Raw genomic sequence first — 12,125 nt, 5'->3', positions numbered from 1 at the left:
GAGGCAGCTGTCATTAGGGGCCCTCTAGGCTTAAAAAAACTGGAATAATTTAGTTGAGATGTAATATAAGGTACTTTGATATGCTGGTGCATTTAAGCACCCAATGAATACAAATTATTATTCTTATAGATAGAAACAAATCATATAATAATTAAATTATGCATGCATTATGAAAGCATATTTGTTTGCAAATTTTACCACAAGTATGTGTGGTTAGTGCAGACTTTGTGCCTTGTAATAGGTGTCTATTTGGTGTTGGAAGATCTTAACACCTCCTATGTTTTGCCAGAATTAGAATGGAGTCCATCAGTGCTGATGTAATAATTTTCAGTTTATTTTCCCGTATTACAGTATTGTTATTATTTTTAATGAATTTGATTTTAGACATTGTACTGCCTCATGTATAAACATGTTATGAGTACAAATTATTATTAATTGGCTGAAAGCATCTTAGTATATAGCTCACTGCAGAGCTTGGGGAATTATTGGCAGAGGGCTCACTGCCAAGCTCAGGGTTTTCCAAACTCTAATCCTCATGGCACCTCACCATGCTGCACACGCTTGATGATTGTTAAAGATTCTGATTCTGAATTGAAGCTGCCTGTGTCACGTGAAACACACACACGGAACACGTGCACAAAGACAAATATCCCCCGTATAGCCTTAACAGACTGTAGGGGCAAGTGCTGTTAGCGAGCACCTATGAAGGCCGGAACGGTACACGAGAGGGTGGGTGGCCAGCACCACGCCCGACCGCCTTTGTCTCCCCAGTGGCGATGTTTACACACCGCATCAGGTACTCATTTAAGGCTGAGTCGACCTAGGGGAGGCCCAGGACCGGTTCAGATAATCGTCACTGATGTTGGCCGTGTACACACATGCACACTGACATCTCAATCTTAATTTTAATCGGCTCTATTAATTCAGAGCGTTAATTGCTTAGCGCATAATGTGGGACGTGTTTAACAATCATTGGATGCATGCAGCGTGGAATGAGTTAATTTGTAATTGCATAGGGAGCATGGTGGGTCGTGAGGACTCGAGTTTGGGAAACCCCCTGGCCTATCTGCTGCCTTCCAGCTTGTCTGTGGTTCCTTATCGATTGTGAGATGCAATTTGCATGAACGCCACTATATAGAACTAAACATGATTATTGTGATGACGATTATGGTGATCATCGCGCAGCGTGTTTTTCTGACAGGTGATTTATCGGGGAGTGTCTGTGTGTGTGCGCGACAGAGCATGTGCGCGTTCTTCACCTGTTCTTCTCACCGAGCCTGGAATCGTACAACCCCGGCTGCCCGAGTGGCGAGAGGACGTGGCGAGGGCGGTCAAGGCCTCTCTCTTACAAGTGAGTGCAGCTCATATCCAGACCACAATCTGGCAGGGAAATCCATTTACTGGAAGGAACTTGTAAATCTAAATAACAAAATATTTGTACGGATTACTGTACGTGGCATAGGAGGCCAGTTTCTTTTTTCAAACCATAGAGTTCTGTATACATGAACCAAAGTGGAATACTCTCGGTATGTTTCTCTAATGACGTATAATATTAGATATGCAATACAGCGTAAATCAAATCATTAGTAATTTTTTTGGTATCCGCGGCTATATTATTTGTCGCAAAGCTATCAGGAAGTTGCTGTGTTTCACAGTTTTTGAGTCGGGAGTGATTGCTCTGTGTGCTCCCAATTCAAGCTGGGAAATTTTAGACTGTGACGCTGGAACATATGTCCTACACTTTTACGGATAACGTCATGAGATTATTTATCTTCCGCTTTGAAACAGACCGCTTACATCGTCAGCATTAACTAGTGCGGCCCCAGAGAGCTAACCATGAACCTGTGCTCGTGCTCTGCCAGGCGACTTCCCCATAATCAAAGCCTATGTGGAATTTCCACTGTGGTTGATTCTATGCCAGGGGATCCCCAACATCTGACCACGGTGCATGCATAGAAATGCACCATTAACATTGCCAGAGATTTGTGCAAAAAAACAACTATTGTTAAATATGTGTTAAAACATAAAATTCCGGTAAACGTGTCCAGATAGACCAGGGAAGGGTATGCAGACTGACTTGGTAGATATTCCTGTACTTATGTAGATGTAAGCAAACAAGCATGTTGTGAACATGCTCAAATTAGGTAAGTATTTGAAGCCTTTGAGTCATCATCAGGCCAGACCCATAATTCTCTATGTTTCTACTTTATAAGACCACCTATCTTCAACTACACAACAATAACATCCATTACTTCCATGACCTATCTACTGCTGAGACCCTTATCTTTTCCACGCCTTCATCACCTTTTTGCTCAACTACTGTCACGCTCCACTCTATGGCCTCTCCAAATCTCTCACCTTCAAACTGCAGATTTTGCAGAATTCCTCTGCCAGATTTCTTACCGGTGCTCATAATTAAAATTAGATCATATCACCCCAATCCTCAGATCCCTTCACTGACTCCCAGTCCAATTTCATGGCTGTGCTGCACAGCTCCCTAATGTGTTTTTTGTTTGAAACGTCTGATATAATGTGGAACAACACATGGTACAACTCACAAACACAACAGAAAGCCACCCACTCCAATTCTGAATCAACTATAAAATGATCATGATAAGAATAAATCACCCTCACCATCTTAAAGATCCTCTGTGGACTCCTTCTACTAAGGCATTCTGTCACAACTCATAGTCAATCTCCACTTTGAGGGAATAACAAAATAAGTAATGCCTTCTTCCCATGTGTCTTTCCACGTAAAATAGGAAAGTAATTTTACCCAATCCATCGGCCGCACGGCCTCTGGGAATTGTTTCATAAAGCAAACTCTGGACTGGTTTTGACATTAAGTGTCTCATCAGCAGAGTCCGGCGAACTAGATCCATTGTTGGTGAACTCTACGGGAGGTCACTCATACACTGCTGCTACCCACATTTTTTTGAGTTCCTACCCACAAGCCTTCCACACTGCTGACTTTCTCTCTCACTCCAAGTTCCAGGTAAAAACATTCGTCTCTGCCGACGACTGAGTCTCTTTCTATTGTCATCATGCCTATCTTATCCTACATATTGTCGCCTCCCTTTCTGTTCTCTAAATTTTCTACCCCTTTGTAAATTCTACCATTGGCGTATGCCCTGCGTTTTTTGTGCAGCATCTTGCCATTCAGTCACATTTACATTATTTACGAATCCAAATTGTATTGTGTAAGTCCATGCTGTTATAATGAAAAAAATATATCATATAGGAGTGCTGGTATGAATATATCGAAAGGTAGATGTGTATCCGGATGTCGGTAAATAGATCAGTAGATAGCCTTAGTTGTGGGTAACAGGAGAATAATTATCTTTAGGCTACTGCTGGCTCAACCGTAAGTGGACATGGGCTGTTTAGCTCAATGGGCCTTACCAGCTGAACTCGGGAGAGTCCGAGTCGGACAATAGAGACATTAAACCAGATTTATTTAAATGATGAAATACTGTAGTAAATAACCCCTGTGTATGTTTCACTGTGTGTACATCATACTTCTACTTTCAGATGTTTCGTTTTATTTCACCAGGAAACACTGTATACTAAACCTCAGTGGTCAGTTTTGGTTTTATTTTCCAGTTGCACCTGAGTCATGTTCACAAATTATATTTATTTATTTTATTCTTACACCACACTGACACACTAAACAACATACATATTTCCCAGTGCACTATTACATCGTGCACATTTGTGTTTGTTTCTTTCACGTCAACCGATGGTACTTGTAACAATTTTTTTTTACTAATTCATCAATGACACTGTGGCTTTAAAAGGATGAAATATATATTGGCTGAAGGTTTGGGCAATGGCCCTTCATAGTGTGAACGATGAATACGGTTAGTTTAAAAAACTAAAAAACTCTTTTAAAAGAAACTATTTTTTATTTTACCAGATAAGGCCACTTGAGCTATATAGCTCTATTTCAGAAGTGACCTGGGCACCATAGCTCAACTAAGTGGCATATCGTCACGTGGAAATGTATAACAGCCAAATACTCTAAAGGCATATTTTTAAATGTGGAGGGAAAAACCGGAGGACCCGGAGAAAAATGCAAATGCCCACAGGGAGAACATGCAAATTCCAAATATACAGCGGGCGTCAGGGTCAGGACCAAACCCGCGACATCCTGTATACCAGGCGAGGTAGTTAACATCTCGCCACCACGGCACCTAATGGTACTCGGATTGCCAATACACAGCCTTCAAATACTTAAAATATATTTTACTTTCTTAATTACAAATAAGGATTTAATTTCCTCTGTGTAAATGGCACATTGATTGACCTGCATGCCAATAAGCTTCGAAATTCGATTTTCTAAATAATTGTTTATAAGAGCAGATGAAATAATGAAAAAAATAATAGTAATGCATAACCTTTGTCAGTCCACCACTGGATGAAGGCCTCCCCATGCTGTGTAATTCATAGGGGTTGTTTGACCATACTTCACTACGCTGGTCATTGTGAATTGGTGCACTTTGGCCCAGGACTGGTTCAGATAGCTCAAGCTGTTTATGTTAGCTATGGCTGAGAATACAACTCATGTCACTGGGTTGGTCGTGCAGTGTTTTGGATGCATTATATTTATAATGTGCAATATAATTTGATAATGAAGAGCAGTGTACCAATACACCCAAAGAAGAAACCTTTATGTGCACTACCTGCTATGACATATGGTGAAGAAACGTGGTTGTTAATGAAAAACTAAAACTGAAAAGTGTGCAGAGAAGCATGGAAGAGATGCATGTTTAGAATTACATTGGGAAACAGATAAAGGAACACATTTAGGTTAAAGACATCATCCGAAATAGTAAGAGAAGTGGGTTTGTGCTAGAAAGGATGATGGACGATGGTCAAGATTAATAATGGAATGGTAGCAATATATGGAACGTGTTCGAGTGGAGGCCCTACATGGAGATGAAGCAATGAAATAAATGCATGTGTAGGTGCTGGATTGATTGTTGCATCACAAGGTCATGAGAGGTGGTGGCAACTTTGGAAGTCCTTCATCAAGCCGTGAGTTGATCGTGGCTGATGATGATGATGACAATTTGGATTTAAAGGTAAAATAAAAAAATACCTAATGGTAACCTTTTAAGTATTTACCCAGCTCAAATTCTGTTTAGCTTTTGAGATACGATGAGATTGGGCACATTTCGCTGATTTGCTCATCGGCAAAGTCCGAGGATATCTCTGAGTGGCTGTAGCCGGCGCTTGCTCTCGTTTGCACGGCAGGCTGCCAGTCACATCTCGGAGGAGCAGGTCATCACAGACGTGCCCCTGGGCTTCCCCACACACGTGGACGTGTACGCAGTGCCACGCCGTGATGAACCGCGGAGGAGGAGGAGACGCAGCAGCCACGGAGCTGAAGTCGAACAGGTGGGCATCACACAGTGGCGTGGCTGGTTTGAAATGCACAGTGGTGCAAGGATGTAAATGGGGTGCCCTGTAAAATTCCACCCCCTTTTGTAGTCCAGCACCCGGGCCTCTTCTGCCTGTGGGCTTTTGATACATTTTCACCGCCGCACACTTGATAGCTATGCCACTGTGGGCACCTTTTACTATGTAGCGCTAGCGTGGGTTATCAATGTGCGGGCATATATGTTGGTTGTCTGGGTACATGCGTGTGTATATATGGCAGCTGCCATAAAATATATGGTTCTTTTACTGGTGTAGTCACTCGGCTCTTGAAATGACATTCTGAGGTGAGTAAACTGCTTGTGTCTTATCACTTTATGACAAAATAACACTGATTGGGCACGTACTCTTCCTATCTCGACGGTAAGTAAGGTTGAGCCTGGTTAGTACTTATACGCAAGACTACTTGGGTATACTAGGTATTGGAGGCTTGGGCTGTGAAATGGCCAGGAAATTACAGTGAAGCAATGCATTCTTGAAGCTATTGGTTTGGAGCTTTCAGTGTTATCCCCTTGTATGCAACGGTTTTCTCTGGATAGTCCATAATAACCGGGACACCTGATGGGAAAATCTGGAGAATGTCTAAGAATTTATTGGGTAAATAAAGGTCAATAGTATTTTTAGAATGGTATTAATAATAATTGCATTACTTCTGAATGCTGGAGTGTAAGAGTGTAGGTTGGTACAAATGTATCATGAGTGTATAGATTCCATTTTAAATAAATATCTTTCCTACGAAAATATTACACAACAATCAATGTGTTTGATGCGTAAAAAAAACCTCATTCTTGATATATTATTGTAGCAAACAGTAGAATATGATATGTTTACTCAAAAGTTGAGAAATGGATTCAAATTCCTGGAAATGTGATGTTTGCATTATAGGTCTATGAATCACTTGTGTCGGTTGTGAAGAGAAACTTGGTGAAATTCAATCTTAATCCGGAAGTAAAAATCACAGTAGTTGCCGGTAAGTTTGCATTATTTATTTATTTTTTATTTACACAGCATACATAACATGTTTCTTGAAACAGTAATCCAACAACACTCGCACATCCATATATTTTGATAAAAAGTATAACTTGCATACCGCGGTGATTGGATCGCGATTGAAGCCAGTTTTGCAAAAAGCGTAATACAAAAAAACGAGTGATAAATATTGCAGCCTCTATCATCTGGTTTGGGTCACAAATAACTGACAACCGCAAAAAAAAAACAATCTTTGATCACTTTTCCATGGCAGCTCCACTCAGGATGAAAAATTTTAGATGATGAGAGTGAGTCACACAGACTATAAAGTAACTCATGCGGGACATACAACTTTGAATAAAATGTCACTTGAGATTTGGGACATGAGTATGCCAAAGGTGCTCTTGCCGAGTGTGTGCACACATTTAAAATGCCAATTTTTTTTTTTCCCACTGGCTTATTGAGATGTCCGCTCTACCTTCCCCCAGTAGCAGGCTTCCAGCAGCCGGGCTCGGGGCCAGGTGTTACGCTTGTGCTGCTTGTGCTCTGCCTGGCCTTTCTTGGCCTTTTAATCTACATCATCTACAGGTTCAAAAGGTATGTGCCCCGTGCATGGATTTGATTTTTAAAAAATGTATAGTCGCATACACGCTGTCAATTAACAAGTTGTCAATTGTTCCTTCGGCAAATTTTTTTTTTATAATTAATAATGGGGGTTGGAGCCAGTGACACAGTGGTTGACAGTAGCTTGTGAGAACTGAAACTAGTTCTGGGCCACCCCCTTCACCAACCCGCATTGACCAGCGTGATGTACGGTCAAACAACCCCCGTAGTCGACGTGACATTAGGAGCACTTTATTCAGCTGTGGATTGACAAAGGCTTAACACGTAGACTTTCTCGACCAGTATTATTCATAATAAAGGTTTTTGGGTTAGATCGCGTTATTTATAAATGTGTCGCAACCCTCCACCACCTGACACGGCCAATCAGTAAAAAATGTGTCACGTTGACAAAAGACAAATAGTTCACTACTTTAGCCCACCGGTGTGTTGCAGAGTAGATCCACAATATTTACAATTTGAGTAACCGTGACGATTCGTTGGACATTACATCCAGCATCTTTGGACGATTTGCCAGAATAGTGAAGCCATCCACCTGCTTCCGGTCTTAAATAGTGCAGGATGACGTCATCATTGTTGAACCCCATCACGTTTCTAGATCACAGGCGGAGGCGGGGTTGGGGATGTATGCAATTATGTAATAGATCAGTAATCAGCCACTTAGCATGTGACTCTCCTGTAAGATGAGTCACATGCTAAGTGGCTGACAGCTTGCTAAGTGGCTGCTTATTATGATTTACAAAAGGCTGTTTTTTTACATATTATAAATGAACAAGTTGTATGTTTGGTATATGACAATATAAGTAACTACTTTGCATTTGTTTTAATATATAAGGAAACGTAAATTTTTTGCCTCCAAACCCTTCATGGTCAGTGTTTTACATTGGCAATGAAATAATATGGAACAACTGATTTGAACCTGATAAGTGGTTATCAAGCCATAATTGATTCCCTTTGTTACCATTTTTTCTCAATAACTTTTCAACTCCAGTCCATGCAATCTTCCATGGCTCTGCCTTTTACTTGATTATATTTTATATTCACACACAAATGAAGCCAATGAACAACTGCATGCACCATGGGGGTGGGGGGGAGGGCTCGTGAGGACTGGAGTTGAGAAAAAAACTGATTTAGCCCAGAGGAATTCCCCTATAGCTGAGCTGTAGTGTCAGGCACGGTCGCTCGCACCTGTAATAGAAACACTTTAAAGGTAGGAATACTTAACCTGCCAGGCTGTGAGGCGGTCAGAAGGTGGGAGCACAGCGAGTGGGTTCATGAAACTGTCAGTGCAGAATCTTAAATGTTATTCCCTCATGTCCTTGAGGTTTCTCCAATTTCCTGTCACACGCAAAACACTTGTTAAACATTCATTGGTCACAAAATACAATGTCGAAACTTTCTCAAAGAGAATATTACGACTCCAGTGAATATTGAGACTTTCCTTGGTTAAGATCATTATTTTATTTGAATACATGATGCAGACTTTTTGCATGTTTCCTGATATGTGTGACTGCCTTGCCTGGCAGCCTGGCATTAGACAGTGACGGAGATATTCTGTGATAAATAAATTACATCTTTATTGTTTGCCACCATGTAAAGACCTCCTCTTAAGGGAAATGAATGATCCAAACAAATGGGTCATTTATGTTCATATCTTTTATTTTACGGCAACCTTGGTCATGTCCTCACATTTTATGTATTGTCCAGGGTGATCTATTTATAGATACCCAACTGGTTTCTAATGGACCCCTTCTCAACAGGTCATCAAATACGATGAAAGTGGTGGCTCTATATCGTACAGAGCAGAGAGTTATACATTTTAAGAAGTGTATTATTGAAATTGATAGGAAATATGAAGAGGCATTCATGTATGTGTTTTATCTCTATAATGTCTACATGTTATTTAAGTGGGGGGGTCTATACAAGGATCACCCTGTGTGTGTGTGTGTTTGTATCCACTTTTCCCTCCCTCCCAAAAATAACAAGAACTGGGTGAGTTGAATGTAGTAAGAGGGCAATAAAGATACCGGGGAAGAAGGACGGGTTGGTGGGGGCAGGGAGCAGTTGGTTTAAGTCCAAGCACTAAATTACTTTCCCATTCCAATAATAAAGTTGCCTTCGTGATCCATATAACAGCCAAGTAAGATACCTGCTGCCACTAAATCGCCAACTAAGGCGATAAACAGAGCCACAGTGTGAAACGTTTGGACAAGGCACCATTGATTGTTCATCTTGATGTGTTGTTTTGGTTTTGCATGTTTTTGACCATTTTTACAATATTTACCGTAACCTGCAAGTTAATGGGGAAAAAATCCCTCATTACAGTATCTGTGGTGGAATGGCGGTGCAGCGGTTAGCACACCAAATATTATTTCCACCAAGGGCTCGCATCAGTGGCGAATGATAGCTGAGCCGGTTCTGGGCTCTCCACCCCAACACACCCTGACCAGCATCGTGAAGAATGACCAAACAACATATGGCGTAGAGAGGCCTTCATCCAGCAGTGGGTTGCCAAAGGGTTGTAAATTTGTTATGCTGTGACAATAATTAATTCACTGCTAGACGAGGCCCTTCCCACTCTCTGTGTTAACCATGGGGTTTGTTTGATTATATTTTGCCATGCTAGTCAGTGTGGGTTGCTGAAGTGGGAAAGGACCAGGATCTGTTCCTGTATCACTTGCCACTGATGTTAGCCTTGGCTAGGAATGGAACTCAAGGTGCTCAGGTTCACAGCACAGTGTGTTTAACCACTGCACCATCACTGTCCTCAGCCCCACACCTGCAGCGTTATAATTCTTTGTAAATTACTTGGAGTGAAGTTGCCACTCAACCCCGCAGGAAACTGGTCGGAGGAAACGTCTATGCGCAAATGCACAACGAGAAGGAGCAGGATGTGGCCACGCCAGGGGAGGTGGCCACCGTTATCCAAAACGAGGCACTGCACAACCAGGAGGAGTTCATTGACGATGATTTGGACTCACAGACACTAGGTACGCACAAGCACGCGACCTCGGAACACTCGCTCATTCACAAGATAGTGTCTCTAATTGCGTGAACTTTGTGCTGACCCCCCTGGGTCGTGCAGAGATTAATATACCGACTCTGAAATATTGACGCGCCTTTCAACCTTCCCTGCTCCGCTGAATTCTGCTGCCAATTCCCTCTGTCCTTTTTCCTCCCACCTTGTCCTCCTCATAAAAAAAAACTATAAACTTCACGGCCGTTAATCCTGTGGCATTTCAAAAATGACAATAGATTTAAATGTCATAAGTTGGGTAATATTTACCGTTATTGATAGCATTTCTTAGCGTGTAACTCTTTGCCTTGTCTTTGGTGCGTGCGTCGCAGGAAACCACAGCACTCACGTCGTGCTAGGCCTTCACGCCAGGGAAGCAAACAGCTACGTGAGCAGCTAACAGCAAATAAACTCCAATCTCAGACCAATATGCCACGGTTTGTCCCTTTATCAGTGCGTTGTCTGAGCAACCCCCCCTGGTCCGCTTCACGTCCTCCGACACTGCTCCATCATAACTGCCGTCGCTCGGTAGACCAAAGAGAGAGAGGGAGAGTGCCCAGTGCTGCATGCTGCGCTTTAACGTGGACTTTCAACAGGAGTATGTGGAGTCTCAACCTTGCGTTGTGGCTGAGAGTACGTGCACTCTAGATTAAGGGTAATGACTGGTATTGCCAGAATTTTTTTAAACATTTCTTTGGATCCTGTGGTTTTTTGAAATTATTAGTTGATATTCCCTAAAGTGTCTAGTTTTATCCAGTTATCCCTCAAATCATTAAATCGCTTTGAACAACAATACATAAAATTGGTTACTGAAGTCCCTAGAGTTTTATATCCATAAAACTTTTACTAAATTGTAACCAAATAGTTACAGACAGCCTACGGCTTTTTCGAACGCTTGTAGGATGAGCTGTTAGGAATGAGAAGTTTGCAAAGTAGTACAGTAGAACTCCTTTCATTCACGTTGACGTCGGGGATGAATATTGCAGATCGGATTTTCCGCAACGTTATCCAAACATTTATTATACTTATTTGCATTTTTTAACTAAAAACCCACAGGCAATGGAATGAATTTGCCGCGTGACTCCTCTTATCTGCGTATGATCTGCGAACAAGAAACCTTTCCAAAATTCAGGATGTGAAAATCTGCGGATAATTTCGGAATATAGCAATACAGTACCTGTAATGGGGTCACATATAAGAGGAGTTTTTGTGGAGTCTACATCTCTCGTGGATAATAGGAGTGCCAGGTAATAACCTCGCGGGAATAAGAGAAGTTTTACCATGTACACATACATATAAGGGCCTTAGTAATGCAAGAAATGAATTGGTGGAAAAATGCTTCTGTCAAAGCTCTCTGTAGAGGAAGTCATCAGCCCCAGCCTTGCGCTTGTTCACGTTACCATCAGTGGTGTTTCAGACATGTATATGTTATAAAGATTTGTGAACCAAAATATTGTATGCGGTATGTAATGAACATAAGTTAAAGTTTTTGAATGCTTCAGCATTGAGCCTGTATACATTTCTCATGGGTTTTGTAAAGCACAGTATATTCTAATATATGCTTGTGGTAATCCTTCGATGAGAGTTGGCATGTATAGAAAAATATATGTTATTTTAAGCAACAGAAGGACGTTTGCTAACAGTATGCGTGATCGATGTGGCGTTAATTTAAGAAACATTAAATGTGGCACAATGTATAAAATATAACTATTTATTTGCATTTCTAACTATCAAATTAAGTGTTGAGCACACAATGTGCTTTTAGTGGCATGCTTTACCATTACATGCTGCCTTTTCATAAGATTTGTTACCATGAATACTTACCAATGCTTGTAGTATATGACTATATGAGTAACCTTGTGTTTTCTGTGCTGTTAATGCCTCGTGGAGATCTTTGGTTTCGACAGAGTAATAACCATTTTAATTTATTTACAGTAAATACCTTTTGTGTATATTCCCGTTTGCATTCAGTGTGCATTTTTATGGCATCGTATGGGAATCATTTTTTGCGTGTGACAATTTTGCAAGATGTTGAAGAGAGAGAGAGCCGTTTGTGTGTGCGATCGTTTCATATGCCTGA

At 41.3% G+C, this 12,125-nt stretch overlaps 1 protein-coding gene across 1 annotated transcript in view; it reads left to right on the top strand.

Moving 5' to 3' along the window:
* LOC121851880 (VPS10 domain-containing receptor SorCS2-like) overlaps nucleotides 1-10,445 on the top strand; it is a 61,177-nt gene extending 50,732 nt beyond the window's left edge. The window contains 6 exon segments of the mRNA XM_042345960.1: nucleotides 5,257-5,400; nucleotides 5,494-5,637; nucleotides 6,325-6,409; nucleotides 6,897-7,005; nucleotides 9,868-10,022; nucleotides 10,369-10,445. Coding sequence (XP_042201894.1) covers nucleotides 5,257-5,400; nucleotides 5,494-5,637; nucleotides 6,325-6,409; nucleotides 6,897-7,005; nucleotides 9,868-10,022; nucleotides 10,369-10,445 — 714 coding nt within the window.
* Nucleotides 10,446-12,125: the final 1,680 nt, after the last annotated feature.

This window comes from Callorhinchus milii, unplaced genomic scaffold (assembly GCF_018977255.1).
Source record: "Callorhinchus milii isolate IMCB2004 unplaced genomic scaffold, IMCB_Cmil_1.0 Scaffold177, whole genome shotgun sequence".
NCBI lineage: Eukaryota > Metazoa > Chordata > Chondrichthyes > Chimaeriformes > Callorhinchidae > Callorhinchus > Callorhinchus milii.
The sequence above is the reverse complement of the archived record's forward strand: the minus strand, read 5'-3'. Positions and strand labels throughout refer to the sequence as shown.